General features: G+C 45.1%; 1 protein-coding gene across 7 annotated transcripts in view; it reads left to right on the forward strand.

Annotated features, from left to right (window-relative positions):
- The window catches only part of cerkl (ceramide kinase-like), a 215,705-nt gene that overhangs the window by 176,135 nt on the left and 20,892 nt on the right, over window positions 1-18,678 (forward strand). For 4 of the 7 annotated variants that reach the window (XM_038789257.1, XM_038789261.1, XM_038789263.1 and 1 more), the window contains 2 exons: window positions 1,872-2,014; window positions 12,505-12,579. The exons of 1 other annotated variant lie outside the window; for it this stretch is intronic. In XM_038789257.1, coding sequence (XP_038645185.1) covers window positions 1,872-2,014; window positions 12,505-12,579 — 218 coding nt within the window. The remainder of the gene's footprint in view (window positions 1-1,871; window positions 2,015-12,504; window positions 12,580-18,678) is intronic. 2 more of the 7 variants (XM_038789258.1, XM_038789260.1) reach the window with 2 other exon arrangements.

Genomic DNA, 18,678 nt, shown 5'->3' on the forward strand with positions numbered 1-18,678 from the left:
CCCATAGGGCCCTGAGGTTCACCGTGGGAGGGAGGGACAGCTGGTTCAAGACCCAGCTGCCCCTGCACCATCTGGCTCTGCCAGCCCTGGCGGCTCCCTGATGTCTGCACCATCATGTCGACGCCATCGGTGATGGTCCTCAGTGATTGGGCTATGCTGTGCAGCGCCTCAGCAATGCCGTCTGTGACTGGGACAAACTCCGCAGCATCTCGGCCATTCCCATCTGACAGCCAGACATGTCCCGCAGAACCTCATCAAGACCAACCTGGAACTGGGTCACATCCCCCAGCGACTCGGACGTTCTGCTCAGGCCCTCTCACATCCCCCAGCAACTCGGACATTCTGCTCAGACCCTCAGCCATGGCCGTCACCTCTGCGCAATGTCTTGGACACCTCCACTAATGGTGCTGACGTTGTGCACCAGGCTCTTCACTGCGGCCACACCCCAGTGTTGGCCTCGGTGCCAAGCATTGTCGGCGATATCTCTAAAGCCCGTAGTCTCTGGGACCCATTCAATCGGCTACGGACCTGCTGGAGTGTCGCTGACATTTTCCTTTTGAATGTCCTGACTGCACCCTAACATCTCCATCAGCTCCAGGTAACCCTGTACCCAGCTTGGTCCTGGGATCCAGCAGCCCTCCGACTGCTGTCTCGCCTGAGGGTTCCTGCCTCCACCTGATGGGCATCAGCAGCTGTGTGGTGCTCACCAGATTGTGCCCCAGAAGCCTGATCACTAACGTTTCCCACTGAGATGCGTGTATCTGCGCTGGCAGAGGCTGGGGTGACAGCTGTGCCGCCTCGATCGTACCTTCCTCAGAGCTCTCCTTCGAGGTGGTCTCATGGGAGGCTCGAGAGGGAGACACCTGAGATGGGCTGGCGCCGTCGGCTGGAGGACCTGCGGAGGAATGGACATGTGGTCAGTGGGAGGGATGGGTCAGGCAGTAAGGCAATAACACCTCCTATTTGATAGCGCCTCCAGATGGGGCCTGGTGGTCCCTCACCTCTGCGGCCTCTGTCAAACTTCGCGTGTGTGACCGCCCTGTCCTCGGCAACTCCGGTCACCTCCATGGCACACTCCTCGAAGGAGGTAAAGATTCTTAAGTCCGGCACCCCGCCGCCAGTCTGGGCTCTCTCCCAACGGTTGTGCGAGTGCTTTTTCCTGAGGAGACATAGAGAGGGCATCATTAGCCACATGCGTGGTTCACAGTGGTGGGAGGGGGATGTGAAGGAAGGGTTGAGGGGTGTTAAGGGAGAGGGGCGATGAACGGAAGGTTTGGGCTGCATGGAGAGTTGGGGGTTTGCTTGTGAGGGGCCGGATAGGTCTTGAGGTGGGGTGATGGTTTGCATTACTCTCTACTCACTCGTGTTGCCCGATGTAGGCCATTTTTTTCAGCACTGCAGGCCAGTCCTCCTGTTCACACTGCCAGAGCTTACAGCTGCCACCACCTCGTCCCAGGCAGCACTGGCTGCGCTGTGGCTCTCTCTCTCGGGGTCCCGAGGGGAATAGGATATCTTTCTTGGGCTCCACTACATCTTTGAGTCTCCCCAGGTCCGCATCACCAAATCGTGGGGCAGGTCTCCTCAGTGCCATTTTGGCGAGCTGACAGGTTGGCTGTTGTTGCTTGGGGGGTTGGTGAGCGTGGTGCTGGGGAATCAGCTGGCGAGCCTTCATTTGCAGCGAGAAGGCCATGGGGCCTTGTTAAGTGGGACAGATTAATGCTGAATAGCGTGCGGAAGCTCACGGCAGTTCCGCTTGGTGCCACACTTAGAAATCTTTCCGGAGAATCGCGCGCATAATCTTACTTGATCAAATGATGTAGAGGGTTTCCTCTTCTGTAATTTCTTGTAATATTCTGTTTGTTGCTCTGCAGAGTAGTGTGCGTGGGTGGTGATGGGACTGTAAGTGAAGTGGCCCATGGTTTACTCCTCCGAGCCCAGACTGATGCTAGGAGGGACATCGATTCCAACTTCATGCCTGTCAGAGCATCACTTCCTCTCGGCATAATACCAGCAGGTGGGCTTCGAAAATACTGACTCATTTGGTTCTGCATCTGTCCTTATTCTGTTTTTCACCCTTTATACTTTAAGCTAAACAACTAGCATTTATTTTATAAAGATATTTTTATTTATGTATGTGCGTGCCTATATATATGCATATATACTGAAATAGGTCTTTTAATCTAAAATAATAAAGTAAATAAATTTATTTTTACTGAAAGAGAAAGGTATATCTCATGAGCCTTTTGATTTTGTTTTGTACTATCTTGCCTGATCTTTAGATATATGTCCAATGAACAAAAGGGGCTTGTAGCTTCCTGGCTCCCCCGTGTTGGATTTGGGCGGGGTACTCCAATGAAGCGCTGGGGAATTCCTTTTGGAATTGCTCAGTGTTAGGCTAATAATAACTTTGAGAAATTTAGAAGAAATAAAAACTCTTCCAACTTAAACATCACCATTTAAAATGCCCAGATCAATCCCTGGACAGGATTCTTCATCCCCGTCCCCACATCCTCCAATGGGACTATCCCTCACCTGACCTGACCCCGTCCTTCTGACTTGTCCCCGTCCTTCTGACTTGTCCGTCCTGACCCGTCCAATGTCTGACACTCCCCCCATCTCACCCTCAGTGTCTCAACACCATCCCCCAAATCCCATCTAGTTACCTTAGACACTTATCTTCTCCTTGAGCTGATATTTTCTTTTTATTAAATTTGGAATAATCAATTCATTTTTTCCAATGAAGGGGCAATTTAGCAAGGCCAATCCACCTAACCTGCACTTCTTTTGGGTTGTGGGGGGCGAAGCCCATGCAAACACGGGGAAAATGTGCAAACTTCACACGGACAGTGACCCAGAGCCGGGATCGAACCTGGACCTCGGTGCTGTGAGGCAACGGTGCTAACCACTGCACCACCGTGCTGCCCTGGGACAATGGGACCTTTCAACTCACCTGCTTGGGCTGTTTAAAAAGGGGAATGCCCTGCTTTTCTGCGATTCATATGGACTCAGATGCTGGACAGTGGGCATGCTGCGCTGCCTGGATCTCGTCCAGCCTGGGTCAGGAAGGTCAAGTGAGACAGGCACTGAAGAAAGTTAACATAGTTAAGTAGATACAGAGTGACAGTGCAGCGCTGATTGCCACTCCCAAGGAAGTTATGACCCATTATAAATCACAGTAACTGTTGGTTTTAGATATACATCAAATCTTCAATGCAATAGGCGGATCAGTTCTGTGCATAGATGGCACCAAAAACTCCAGTTCAAGCAAATTATCCAAGTTTAATATGCAATTGGAAAGTACTACACATGTTAAATCTTTAAGTACAGACCTGATCTGCAAACATGAACTCAATAAGCATTACAAGATGATTTTGCTCCAAAACATATATTGGTTTTCTAACAATAGACTGCGTTTTTCAAATCTATAAGATTGGACTCTTAATTCATTTCCATAGTGATTAAATATTATCATCATAATGGAATTCAATATGCTTAAGTTGCTTAAGTGAGGATATTTTCAATTAGATATCTTTCCACCCTTACTGCTACCCATCAGCTACACTACTACCGTAAAATTGGATTGGATTGGATTTGTTTATTGTCACGTGTACCGAGGTACAGTGAAAAGTATTTTTCTGCGAGCAGCTCAACAGATCATTAAGTACATGGGAAGAAAAAGGAATAAAAGAAAATACATAATAGGGCAACACAAGATATACAATGTAACTACATAAGCACTGGCATCGGATGAAGCATACAGGGTGTTGTGTTAATGAGGTCAGTCCATAAGAGGGTCATTTAGGAGTCTGTTGACAGTGGAGAAAAAGCTGTTTTTGAGTCTGTTCGTGCATGTTCTCACACTTCTGTATCTCCTGCCCGATGGAAGAAGTTGGGAGAGTGAGTAAGCCGGGTGGGAGGGGTCTTTGATTATGCTGCCCGCTTACCCCAGGCAGCGGGAGGTGTAGATGGAGTCAATGGATGGGAGGCAGGTTGGTGTGATGGATTGGGCGGTGTTCACGACTCTCTGAAGTTTCTTGCGGTCCTGGGCTGAGCAGTTGCCATACCAGACTGTGATGCAACCAGATAGGATGCTTTCTATGGTGCATCTTTAAAAGTTGGTAAGGGTTAATGTGGACATGCCAAATTTCCTTAGTTACCTTTTTTATAAAATTTAGAGCACCCAATTATTTTTTTTCCAATTAAGGGGCAATTTAGCGTGGCCAATCCACCTATCCTGCACTTCTTAGGGTTGTGGGGGTGAAGACACGGGGAGAATGTGCAAACTCCACACGGACAGTGACCCAGGGCCGGAATTCGAACCCGGGTCCTCAGCGCCATAGGCAGCAATGCTAATCACTGTGCCACCATGCTGTCCCTTTCCTTAGTTTCCTGAGGAAGTATAGGCGCTGTTGTGCTTTCTTGGTGGCAGCATCGATGTGGGTGGACCAGGACAGATGTTTCGAGATGTGCACCCCTAGGAATTTGAAACTGCTAACCATCTCCACCTCGGCCCCGTTGATGCTGACACGGGTGTGTACAGTACTTTGCTTCCTGAAGGCAATGACCAGCTCTTTAGCTTTGCAGGCATTGAGGGAGAGATTGTTGTCACTACACCACTCCACTAGGTTCTCTATCTCCCTCCTGTATTCTGACTCGTTATTCGAGTTCCGGCCCACTATGGTTGTATTGTCAGCAAATCTTTAGATGGAGTTGGAACCACATTTTGCCTCGCAGTTGTGTGTGTACAGGGAGTAGAGTAGGGGGCTAAGTGCGCAGCCTTGCGGGGTCCCGGTATTGAGGACTATTGTGGAGGAGGTGTTGTTCTTCATTCTTACTGATTGTGGTCTGTTGGTCAGAAAATCGAGGATCAAGTTGCAGAGTGAGGAGCCAAGTCCTAGGTTTCCGAGCTTTGATACGAGCTTGGTTGGGATTATGGTGTTGAAGGTGGAACTGTAGTCAATAAATAGGAGTCTGATGTAGGAGTCCTTGTTGTCGAGATGCTCTAGGGATGAGTGTAGGGCTAAGGAAATGGCGTCTGCTGTGGACCGGTTGCGACGGTATACAAATTGCAGTGGATCAAGGCGTTCTGGGAGTATGGAGTTGATGCGCTTCATGATCAACCTCTCGAAGCACTTCATTGCGAATGAAGTCAGGGCCACCGGACAGTAGTAATTGAGGCACGTTGCCTGGTTCTTCTTTGGTACTGGTATGATGGTGGTCTTATTGAAGCAGATGGGGACCTCAGAGTGGAGGAAGGACAGGTTAAAGATGTCGACGAACTGCCAGCTGACCCGCGCAGGCTCTGAGTGCACGACCAGGGATCCCGTTCGGGCTCGTCACCTTCCGAGGGTTTACTTTCAGGAAGGCCGATCTGACTTCGGAAGCTGTGATGGTGGGTATGGGTGAGTTATGGGTTGCTGGGGCACTCTATAGCGGATTGTTGGTTACCTGCTCGAACCGAGCATAGAATGCATTGAGTTCATCGGGGAGGGGTGCGCTGCTGCCGGAGATACTGCTCGGCTTTGCTTTGTACCCCGTTATGCTGTTTAGTCCTTGCCACAATCGGCGAGAGTCTGTCTGTGACTCTAGCTTGGTTTGAAATTCTCTCTTGGCATCTCGGATGGCTTTGTGGAGGTTGTACCAGGATTTTCTATATAGGTCAGGGTCGTCTGACTTGCACTCCTCAGATCTGTCCTTGAGTACGGATTCAATCTCGCGATTGAGCCTTGGTTTCCAGCTGGAGAACTTACATACTGCTTTTTTAGGCACGCAATCGTCCACACATTTGCTGATTAAGTCTGTGACTGTGGCAGCATACTCATTTAAGTTGATTGCTGAGTTCTTAAATATGGACCAGTCCACTGTCTCTAAGCAGTCACGTAAGAGCTCTTCTGTTTCCTCAGACCAGCACTGAACGACCTTTTTAGCTGGATTCTCCTGCTTGAGTCTCTGCTTGTATGCCGGGAGAAGAAGCACCGTCTTATGGTCTGATTTCCCAAAGTGTGGTCGGGGGATGGAGCGGTAGGCGCCCTTGATTTTTGAGTGTTGTTGCCCCTGGTGGGACAGGAGATGTGCTGGTGGAAATGTGGCAGTACACTTGAGGTTGGCCTTGTTGAAGTTTCCGGCCACGATGAACAAGGCCTCCGGGTGTTCTGTTTCATAGTTGTTTAAAAATTACTCAATTCTAAGAAATGTTCTGAGAATACATTGCCCTGCTACACCAAAATGTTCATGGCACAAAGTGGGCAATTTTAGAGTAATTTTGGCAAATTATTATGAGCTGGAATCCACACAGGCTAGATAATATAGTAATCATCACAGGCTAGATAATATAAAACAAAAAAAAATAAGGCTCATGAGATAAAATTTTCTCTTTCATCAAAAAATAATACCTGATTTATTTTTAAATTCTTAAATACCTTAATTAAAAGTGATGGCTGCCAGTAATTTTCTTCACGTTAAATTAATGTAAATATAACTGACAGTGGCAGTAGCCGAAAACTAGCCAATCCTAAATCACCTGAAATGATTTTCATAGAATCCCTACAGTGCAGAAGGAGGCCATTCAGCCCATTGAGTCCACAGCGACCCTCTGAAAGAGCCCCACCCTATCCCCATACCCCAGTAATTCCACCTACCCTTTTGGATCCTCAGGGGCAATTCTATTTTCACATTTCCTAAATATTCAATTTGACATGAACCAGAAAAGCTGATGGAACAGAAATTAATTCAATCTTGGAGGAGAAAAAAAAGCTTACAAAGATTTTGAAAATTGCAACTGAATTGGGACAATGGAGGTGGGACTGGAAAAAAATAAAGTAGCCTGCATGTGCTGGTCTGCTGCCTCCTTTCCCAGCTCTGATGAGTTTTTCGACGATGGGGGAGGGCAGGTGGTGGGAAAGTGAAGTCGCCGGCCCAGTTAATTGGCCATGTTGAAGCCACTGGGGAGCTCGTTAAGAGTTTTCTTTCTGACTTGTTAAGGTTTTCATGGTGCCGGGTGGCTTTGAAGCTGACCAGTTAGCTGCAACCTTGCCGGAACGGGGGCGGGGCAGCATTGCAAGTTTTATTTGATGCCAAGAAGTGAAAGTTTGGACCACAAATCCCTGAGCAGTAATGAAGTTTCAATAACCAATCTTGCCCTACCCTATCCCATAACCCAGCTCTTCAACAACCTTGGCCACTCACAGTGAAGATCTTCTTACTTTGTTAGACCACGGACAGACAGCAGCCACAGCAATGGTGCCACTTCAGTCCCATCGTGGCCCACTTTCCTGGTATCCACCCCCACCCCCTCCCCCCAATCTGTCAGGTCATTAAAACCTCAAGCCTTTAAAAATCGTGTCTCCTGCGTCAAGGCCAGGTTTAAGACCTGTAATTGAACTTTATTCTTGCCTCCATTGGGAAAACCAGGCCCCTACTGTTGACTCTCTGACCAAAATGAGGTGGGAACAGCTGATTAAAGATGCTTGAACTGCCAAAAAACATTTTAAACAAGACCTTGTAATTTGATGCCATTTGCCCATTATAGACAGTTGTCCATGATAAGTGTGGATGGTGTAAGTGGTTGGGACTTATGTCAAGGCCATTGAAGTATAAGTATTGCACTTATGTCTGCAAAATGCTGCAATCTTCAATATGTCAAAAATCTCAATTTCAAGAACAATGGGCTGGGTTCTCTGATTTTGTGACTATATCCGGAGGAAGCACCTGGCCTTACGACCAAAACGTCGGTGCCGTGGGGGGCTAGCAGCCGCGCTACATAAAACCCTCGCTTAACCTGCAGATATGGATGCAGAATGGCCGGTTCTGTGGGCCACGCATGCGCACAGCGGCAGCCTGCGGTGGCCGCGTCATGCAACATGGCGCCTGCCGTGAACGGACCCAGCCTGCCAGATAGTGCCCCTCTGTAACCCCCCTCGCCACCCTGGGACCACCCCCCACCCCCCGCCGAATGTGGCGTCGCTGGACACAGTCCGCAGCGACCCACACCAGGTTCACGAAGGTTGAGAGGACACACAATCGACGACGTCGGGAAGTCGGCGCATCGGAGGAGCGTGCATTTTCTTTTTGTCGTCTCTGGCCAATTGCCGAACATGATTTTGTCGTCGGCAATTGGAGAATCCCGCCCAATGTACTTATTAACCAGAAGTTCATTTTCTTCATAACTACCAAATGCCAGTGACTCAACTGGGGAGTCATCAGTAAGTCGGTTAGAGAAATTAATGGTAGGAGTTTTAGGTCCTGTCGAGTGCAGGAACAAAGGCAGGCTGGTGCTGAGAATAGCGTTGCAGACCAGCGTGCCAGTTTTCTGTTGCCATTCCTGCTACTGGTGAGTTTCAGCAAGCTGGCTGAATGTTAGTTCCAGAAACCTGCCCAATTCGACAATAAGATAATCATTAGGGAGCATAGGGAGCTACACATTGTTAAGAAGTATTTGATGACTGGCAGTATGCTCTAAAAATGATTGAAGTCAAGGATATACTGCAGGCCATTAGATATTTCTTCTAATATATTGGAAATGGAAATAATTTATGAGGTTTCTCAACCCTTAAGACACCAAAGCTTCTAAGGATAATGGTTACTTCCAGAGAGGCAGTCATTGCTACAGAGACTTGGGGCATGATTCTCCCCCAAACTTTCTGAGTTAATTTGTGGCGGGTTTTTCAGGGAGTTTGCCGCCGGCTCTGCCGGTGAGTTTCCCACTGCTATTCAGTGACTCTCAGTTACTTTCTTGGGCCCTGGAGAGTTTTTCACCGGTTTATCCCACATTTAGAATTTTGTTTAGCACTGTGGAGCTGAACTCCGAGATCGGACTGCCATTTTGAAATGAGTATAATAGTAGGCAGTCGAGTGCAAGTTTGACATACACTTCACTACTGTGATGCTTTGGGAAGTTAAAAAGGGTGATTCTCCAGCCCTGTTAGCTCTAGGCACAAATCCCGCTGAGCAGGTGAATTTGGCAAGAGGCCTAAAACAGGATTTGACAATCCCATCGGAAAACACTCGGCTGGGAGGGCGGGGAATCCCACCCTTTGTCATTTTTGGGGAGAATGATGTCCAAAGAATGACACAGTATGCACACATTTAATTATATTGTTTGGTATGAATAACAAAAATAAGTTGTTTATTGGAATTCCCTCCCTCTCATTTGAAGAAAGTATCGTAGTATCAGGATGTGCACTTGCGAGTATCGTTTCCAATTAGTGCTTATATGATTGTATTGGCCACATCAAATATTATGAACACTTATTTTCGGTCTGTAGATGTAAACTTGTTATCAACTGGAATTCAAAAGTGATATTTCTGTTTAATGTAGATCACGAAGCATTGAACATAAGATGCTGGTTCAGATGTTTAATTTAGTCATTCTGTTATAATAGCTTCAAAATGTTAACTGGTACAAACAATAAAGCTTAAATTTTTAATTTACTTCCATAAATATTTTACTAGACCAATTTGAATGGAAATTGTTTTTAGATATGCAGGACATAACCCTTCTCAGTTGTTCTGTTCACATAAAGACATATGAGGAGAGAAGAATTAAGTTGCATTGTGTTTTAGGCTGACACCAAATTGAAGGCTTTCTGAAGCAATGTGTGAACATCCAGCATGAGAGTTTATAAATTTCAGGCTATCAACATTAAAGTTTGCACACTTTTAGCTCATTGTATAACTGCTTACTTACCAATTAATGTTGTGTGCAAAATGTTGCTTAGTTCCATTTTAATTGATAAATAAGAGAAGTAACCAAGGTGAATCTGCTATTATTAACATAGTTTTTAGAAGAATTTCAGATATGCTTGAGTAGAAAGTCATTACAACACATTTATCAGCTTGAATATGGGAGACATTAACAGCCTTATGAATATGCATGAGTCTGGTTAATTAAGTTAATTGTTCTGCAGAAGTGCTCACACTTCCAAGGACAATTTTTAAAACAATTTCTGCTTGATACAATCATTAGTCGTGCTTTACCTGAACTATTAAAATCTTTGTCTTAATTTTGCTGTGGTTTGAGTTGAGAAGATTGCTATTAAATAGGTCAAAATGGATGGGACCCCGTTGTTTCTTTCGTGTTGATACCAGCTTACGTCTTGCACCTGAGTAAAATTTGTGCAATTAGGTTTTTTTCCTAATGTATAAATTAATTACTTTATCAGCACCCATGTTGAGTAGCGTCATTTTTGCCGCTCTGAAAGTGTTCACAGTGGTTTGAATAGAAAATTAACTACCCATCTCTCTCTCAAGCTGTTCAATCTCTATAGCACAGTTGTGCAGTCTGTGCAGGTAGGACCAGCGTTCAATATTTAAAAGAAAAATATGTGGCATATGGAGATTCCCTGAGAACCAAGAGACTGACAAGTATCTGCGGAGTCATTTCATTAGGGCACAGAAAATCTACGGGCTGGTAGATCACATTTTTAGCATTGCAGCATTTTTAATCTTAGTGAAATTCCCAATTCTTCCAGTGGAGCAGTTAGCCAAATATGGGAATGTGTAAATTGCAGCCCCAAAATACAATTTGCTTATGTTTTTTTTATGCCCTCATGCTTGATTTTTCCAGATTATAGAATTTATGTTGGTAATAGTTTTCATTCTTGTAAAGTACACAGGAAAAAGCTAGACTAGAATAATGAAGAAAATATTTTAATGTCTATATTAGCATTTTCTTTAAACCATTGGAAGTAATACTAAAGTTTTCTGTAATCTGTTATTTGGCTGACTGTTTTGATGAGTAGAAGATTTTTACAGAAGGAAAATACCTAACCTAAAACAGATAGCCGAATGGTGTGGAACATTGTAGCACAAATTTGTGGCAGTGCAGAATGATGGAATGGATGTTTATGATTGAAATGATCTTTTACAGTGAATTCTCAGTCTCAGTTGTTGTACGGTGCAGAAGTGCTGAGCATAGATGGAGGTTGAAAGTGGGTTGGCCATTCACCTCACAACTACATTTGCTACTTGACCTCAGTGGCAAGAAATGTGAAGAATCTAAAGCAAATTCTACCATAAAATACCACTAATGTAGGTAGATTTAAACAGAACTGCCAAAATGTATTCAATATATTTTCTTGCACATAAGTCTGGATTTAACAGAACTCAAATAATTAAGTTACTGTGAAAATCTCCTAGTCGCCACACCACGGCGCCTGTCAGGGAACACTGAGGGAGAATTCAGAATGTCCAATTCACCCAACAAGCACGTCTTTTGGGACTTGTGGAAGGAAACCGGAGCACCCGGAGAAAACCCGCGCAGACATGGGGAGAAAGTGCAAACTCCGCACAGGCAGTGACCCAAGCTGCGATTCGAACCCGGGACCCTGGCACTGTGAAGCAACAGTGCCAACCACTGGGCTACCTTGCCGCCCATTGAATCCTGCCATCTCACCACCACCCCTCCGGAAAACTAGTTGGGGGCAAGCGCATGTCCACTTCGGCTTTGCAGGCATTTGATACTTGGAGTGGCATTAATTGTTTTACGATCAGCCCCATCTGGGCAGGAAGTCACACTTCAGAGCTGCCAACCAATCAAACGACTGACAACTCTCTGCTTCCAACAGCACCACTGGCATTAGTGGTCGCTGCTGAGATTGCAACAGTCCTCAACAGGGAGGAGCTAGAGTGAAAGATAAGTGGGGTATGGAGTATCGCCAGGGTAGACAGGCCAGACAGGGGAGGGAAACAGGTGGGGTAAGGGTGTGCAGCCCTCCAATGGATCCAAGGGGCTTGTTAAGGAGATACACCCTCCACATCACCCTTGCCCGCCACCAGCCTGCGCAGTCAGGGTTGCTAGGTGGTACTCTTGCCATAGACCTCTCTAACCGATGGTTAAATCCTCAAAGTGGCAGAATAAAGTCCTTAAGTGGCCATTAATTGAGAGAAAACATTATTCTCGGCTCTGTCCAGATGAGTGACCCCTTATTTTTAAATAGTGATCCCCAGTTCTAGTTTCTCTCATTAGAGGAAACATCCTTCCCGCAACCATACCCCTCAGGAAATATATGTTTCGCCAAGTTTCAATCAAGTATATTCTTTTATTGGACTCTTAACTTCCCTTATTTCTGATATCTGTGTGTGATATCGCATTTTTATTTAATTATTTTCTCAGATTTAACGGTTATTAAAGTTACTCTTTCTTTTACTGAAGAAAACCTTGTTTGATTGGCTGCTTATTGCTCAATAGTTAAAAACATTTTGATTTGGAATAGGCATACCCTCGCAAAAAGGAAGTGGAAACCTTTATTGTGACCAACTGAGGAGGCTAAATAGAGGGGATCCAGTTCAGTCCTCCACATTTGATCATAACATTGTTGAAAATATGAATCAGAGAGAAGTCTATTTTTGGTGGAAGTAGAAAATCCTATGTACTCTCCCTGCCTTCAAATACGCTGATGGGGAAAATGTAAAATTCACCACATATGAAAAGGATAGTTATAGACCAGCATTTATATGTGTGTTTCAGTTATTACTTGCTTTCATAATAAATGCTATGTTTTTCAGGTTCCACTAATGTCTTATCATTTTCTGTCCATGGAATTAAACATCCATGTACTGCAGCAATGCATATCATCATGGGTATGTATTTCTTGCCTTTAAGCCTTCAGATATTACAGACATTTGTTTCAAAAAGTGTAATTCCACAGTACTATTCAATAGGATAATTGTACCATGCACAAAGAAAGTTCTGAATTCTTCACTTGCTACAAATTTGAATTGCATGTGCCTGTAATTTGCCTGATGCATTTTATGTGCTGCTAATATGGTTTTGCCAAGGTCTTTCTTCCAATCATTATGCCCGGGATTTTCCGGTCCAGTCCTTCATGGGAATCGCCTTGGGCAGGATGGAAAATTTGGCGGACTAGCCAAAGTTCCATTGACTTCTTCAAGTGGTAATTTCTGTGGGACTGTAAAGTCCTGGCCAATGTCTCTTGATTTATATTAAAGATTTTTTTTAAAAATAAATAAATTTAGAGTTCCCAATACTTTTTTCCAATTAAGGGGCAATTTAGCATGGCCAATTCACCTAACCTGCACATCTTTTGGGTTGTGGGGGCGAAACCCACGCAGACACGGGGAGAATGTGCAAACTCCACACGGACAATGACCCAGGGCCGGGATTTGAACCCAGGTCCTCAGCGCCGTAGGCAGCAATGCTAACCACTGTGCCACCATGCTGCCCCTATTTATATTAAAGATAGGACAGGATGAGAAAATAATGAATTTGCGAATTAGTGCCATTGCAAACTACACACTATTTTCGACTATTATTTAAGGGGATAAAAATTTCCAAGATTACAGAACCAATGAGAGAGGCAGTGTTTAATTGTATTTAATGTTTGTGTACCTTTAAGACACCGACCAATAAACATTAAATTTTAATTTTTAAAATTTGCTCTTGGGATCTGGGGATCTCTGGTTATCCAGCATTTGTTACCCGTCCTTAATTTCCCTTAAGAAGCTGGTGTGAGCTGCCTTCTTGAACTGCTGCAGTCCATGTGGTCATAGGTACACCCACAGTGCTGTTAGGGAGAGAGTTCCAGAATTTTGACCCTGCGGCAGTGAAGGAATGGCAGTATATTTCCACGTCAAGATGTGTGATTTGGAGGGGAACTTCCAAGTGGTGGTGTTCCCATGTATCTTCTTCCCTTCTCCTTCTGGATGGTAATGGTTATGGGTTTGAAAGGTGTAGTGCATCTTGTTAATGATACACACTGTTGCTACTGTGTGTCGGTGGTGGAGGGATTGAATGTTTGTGGATGGGGTGCCAATCAAACAGCTACTATGTCCAGGATGATGTCAAGCTTCTTGAATATTAATGAAGCTGCACGTGTTCAGGCAGGTAGAGAGAATTTCATCCACTCTTGACTTGTGATTTGTAGATGGTGGGCAGGCTTTGGGGTTCAGGAAGTGAGTTACTCCTCGCAGGATTCCTAGTCTCTGACGGGTTCTTGAAGACACAGTATTTATATGGCAGTCCAATTCAGGTTCTGGTCAATGGTAACCCCTCAGGATGTTGATGGTAAAGGATTTAGCAATGGTAATGCCAAGGGTGACACGGTAGCACAGTGGTTAGCACTGTTGCTACACGGCACCAGGGTCCCAGGTTCGATTCCCGGCTTGGATCACTGTCTGAGCGGAGTCTGCACGTTCTCCCTGTGTATGTGTGGGTTTTCTCCGGATGCTATCGTTTTTCCCCACGAGTCCCGAAAGACGTAGGTAGTTTGGACATTCTGAATTCTCCCTCTGTACCCAAACAGGTGCCGGAATGTGGCGACTAAGGGCTTTTCACAGTAATTTCATTGCAGTGTTAATGTAAGCATACTTGTGACAATAAATATTTTAAAAAGGGGTGATGGTTAAATTCTCTCTTGTTGGAGATCGTCATTGTCTGGCAGTTGTGTGGCACGTATTACTTGCTACTTGTCACCCCAGGCCTGAATGTTGTCCATGTGTTGCTGCATTTTCTGCAGTATCTGAGAAGTCGTGAATGGTGCTGAACACTGTGCAATCATCAGCGAGCATCTCCACTTCAATTCTTATGATCACCTACCAGCAGGTTTGAAATTGGAGGGAAAAGACTTGTAAAATGCAGTGTATGGCCTGCCCACCGCCTATCTGCCATCCCCAATCTGTCTCCCATTTTGCAGAGCGGACAATGGAGGCACCGGACAGCTTGCCTGCCTTGGGCCACGTAAACACATCATCGCTCACTGCCACTATTTTATCCATGGCAGGAGAGGCCCATACCAGGTGAGTAGCCATACAGCTTTTACCAGGTGAGCTGGTGTCAGGGAAGGGGGAAGAGAACCTCTTTCGGGGGTCCCCTCTGCCCATCGTTGAACCTCCAACAAGACCATATTCCCCCTTTACTTCATCACCCATCTTTTCAAAGCTAGCCTCTTTAGATTATTGACTGACCTCATTAACACTACACCCTGTATGCTTCAACCGATGCCAATGCTTATGTAGTTACATTGTATATCTTGTGTTGCCCTATTATGTATTCTCATGTATTTTCTTGAATTTTGTTTAATTCCCTTTTCTTCCATGTACTGAATGATCTGTTGAGCTGCTTGCAGAAAAATACTTTTTACTGTACCTCGGTACACGTGACAATAAACAAATCCAATCCAATCCAATCCTTCACTTCCTTCACTCACCCTGCTGGGGTCTGCCAGCCAGGCCCCACTGATATCTCCATTAGCTCCTCATCTTTGGGGACTGCACGTAGCACGGAAAGTGACCACTGTTCGAACCTGATGCTACTGGGACTGCCAGCTAATCAGACTCCTCCCGCCATCTTTAATACCCTTGCTACCAAGAATGCTGTTGCACTCTGCCTTGTCATTTAACCTGCTATATTTCCTACCTTTACTCTGGTCTATGGTGCTTCCTTGGGAATTCAGCAGAGGATAAAAAACTAAGAACATTAGAGGACAGGAACAGGCCCTTCGGTGCTCCACGCCTATGCCAATGATGATGCCTATCTAAACTAAAACATTCTGCGCTTCTGGGGTTCCTATATCTCTATTCCTATCCTATTCTTGTATTGGTCAAGATGCCTCTTAAATGCCGCAATCGTATCTGCTTCCACCACCTTCCCTGGTAGCGTGTTCCAGGAAGTCCCCACCCTCTGTTTTTAAAAAAAACCTGCCTCGCACATCTCCTCTAAACTTTCTCCCTCATACCTTAAATCTAAATCCTCTAATAATTGACTTTTCCACTCTGGGGAAAAAAGCATCTGACTATCCACTCTGTCCATGCCACTCATAATTTTGTAAACCTCTATCAGGTCGCCCGTCAACCTCCTTTATTCCAGTGAAAACAATCTGAGTTTATCCAAGCTCTCCTCATAGCTAATACCCTCCAGACCAGGCAACATCTTGGTAAACTTCTTCTGTACCCTCTCCAAAGGATCCACATCCTTCTGGTAGTGTGGCGACTAGAATTGTATGCAATATTCCAAATGTGGTCTAACTTAGGTTCTGTACAGCTGCAACATGACTTGGCAATGTTTATATTCAAGGCCCCTTCTGTTGAAGGCAAACATCCCATATGCCTTCTTGACTACCTTATTCACCTGCATTGCCACTTTCAGTGATCTGTGGACCTGTGTAGCCAGATCTCTCCGCCTGTGAATACTCCTAAAGGTTCTGCCATTTACTGTACTATTCCCACCTGTATTAGACCTTCCAAAATGCATTACTTCACATTTGTCATGATTAAACTCCATCTGCCATCTCTCCGCCAAAATCTCCCACTGATCTATGTCCTAATAATAACCTTTTATTGTCACAAGTATGAAGTTACTGTGAAAAGCCCCTAGTTGCCATATTCCGGCACCTGTTCGGGTGAGCTGGTACAAGAATTGAACCCACGCTGCTGGCCTTGTTCTGCATCACAAACCAGCTGTCTAACCTACTGAGCTAAACCAGCCCCTCCTGCTGTATCCTCTGACAGCCCTCTTCACTATATGCAACTCCACCAATCTTTGTGTCGTCTACAAACTTACTAATCAGACCAGTACATTTTCCTCCAAATCATTTATATATACTATGAACAACAAAGGTTCCAGCACTGATCCCTGCGGAAGTCCACTAGTCACAGCCTTCCATTCAGAAAAATGTGCCAACATTTTGATGACTTATTGGATAAATTGATCAGGAGTGCAGATTTTAGTATCTTTGGTAGAGAACTGTTCTAATGATCCAATATCAGTCGCCAGGATCACATACAACATTTTCGGGTTTTATTAATCTCCAATGCTAAAACTGTTCACTTTTCAAAGATTATCCAGGAAGACAAAGAAACTAGCTACTAGTTTCCACCATAAATCACCTCCTTAAACCACACTCCTTTGCTTCTTCCACCTTCACTTCCAACAGTAAAGGCAAGGAACTCATGGATTTCCTTATTGCAAAGATCAAGACCATCTGCTCATCGTCTTCCCTCTTTTTCCCTAGCTCACCAGGAGAAACCTCTCTAAGATTCCACCTATCCTAACCGATTTTTGCTCTAATTTCTGTATGCAGTGCGCACCAAGCTTGTGGCATTATGCAGATGCACGTCACACATAAAGGGACAGTCTCATGTGCGCAGCCCATTTATTCCCTGCCCGAATCCTGTATTTGTATTATTCTATAGTTTCTCTCCTATCTCTCCTTCTGAGCTTATTCTTGGCAATGAGACTAACCTCCTGCTCTCTAGGCCATATTCCTACTGAACTATTGAACACCCAGCTTTGCTTCCTGGCTTCTGTGTTAGCTTTTAATATTAGAACATAGAACGATACAGCGCAGTACAGGCCCTTCGGCCCTCGATGTTGCACCGACATGGAAAAAAAAAACTAAAGGCCATCTAACCTACACTATGCCCTTATCATCCATATGCTTATCCAATAAATTTTTAAATGCCCTCAATGTTGGCGAGTTCACTACTGTTGCAGGTAGGGCATTCCACGGCCTCACCACTCTCTGCGTAAAAAACCCACCTCTGACCTCTGTCCTGTATCTATTACCCCTCAATTTAAGGCTATGTCCCCTCGTGCTAGCCACCTCCATCCGCGGGAGAAGGCTCTCGCTGTCCACCCTATCTAACCCTCTGATCATTTTGTATGCCTCTATTAAGTCACCTCTTAACCTTCTTCTCTCTAACGAAAACAACCTCAAGTCCATCAGCCTTTCCTCATAAGATTTTCCCTCCATACCAGGCAACATCCTGGTAAATCTCCTCTGCACCCGTTCCAAAGCCTCCACGTCCTTCCTATAATGAGGCGACCAGAACTGTACGCAATACTCCAAATGCGGCCGTACTAGAGTTTTGTACAACTGCAACATGACCTCATGGCTCCGGAACTCAATCCCTCTACCAATAAAGGCCAACACACCATAGGCCTTCTTCACAACCCTATCAACCTGGGTGGCAACTTTCAGGGATCTATGTACATGGACACCGAGATCCCTCTGCTCATCCACACTACCAAGAATTTTACCATTAGCCAAATATTCCGCATTCCTGTTATTCTTTCCAAAGTGAATCACCTCACACTTCTCCACATTAAACTCCATTTGCCACCTCTCAGCCCAGCTCTGCAGCTTATCTATGTCCCTCTGTAACCTGCAACATCCTTCCGCACTGTCTACAACTCCACCGACTTTAGTGTCGTCTGCAAATTTACTCACCCATCCTTCTGCGCCCTCCTCTAGGTCATTTATAAAAATGACAAACAGCAACAGCCCCAGAACAGATCCTTGTGGTACGCCACTCGTAACTGAACTCCATTCTGAACATTTCCCATCAACTACCACTCTCTGTCTTCTTTCAACTAGCCAATTTCTGATCCACATCTCTAAATCACCCTCAATCCCCAGCCTCCGTATTTTCTGCAATAGCCGACCGTGGGGAACCTTATCAACGCTTTACTGAAATCCATATACACCACATCAACTGCTCTACCCTCGTCTACCTGTTCAGTCACCTTCTCAAAGAACTCGATAAGGTTTGTGAGGCATGACCTACCCTTCACAAAACCATGCTGACTATCCCTAATCATATTATTCCTATCTAGATGATTATAAATCGTATCTTTTATAATCCTCTCCAAGACCTTACCCACCACAGACGTTAGGCTCACCGGCCTATAGTTACCGGGGTTATCTCTACTCCACTTCTTGA

This window comes from Scyliorhinus canicula, chromosome 2 (genome assembly GCF_902713615.1).
Source record: "Scyliorhinus canicula chromosome 2, sScyCan1.1, whole genome shotgun sequence".
Lineage (NCBI taxonomy): Eukaryota > Metazoa > Chordata > Chondrichthyes > Carcharhiniformes > Scyliorhinidae > Scyliorhinus > Scyliorhinus canicula.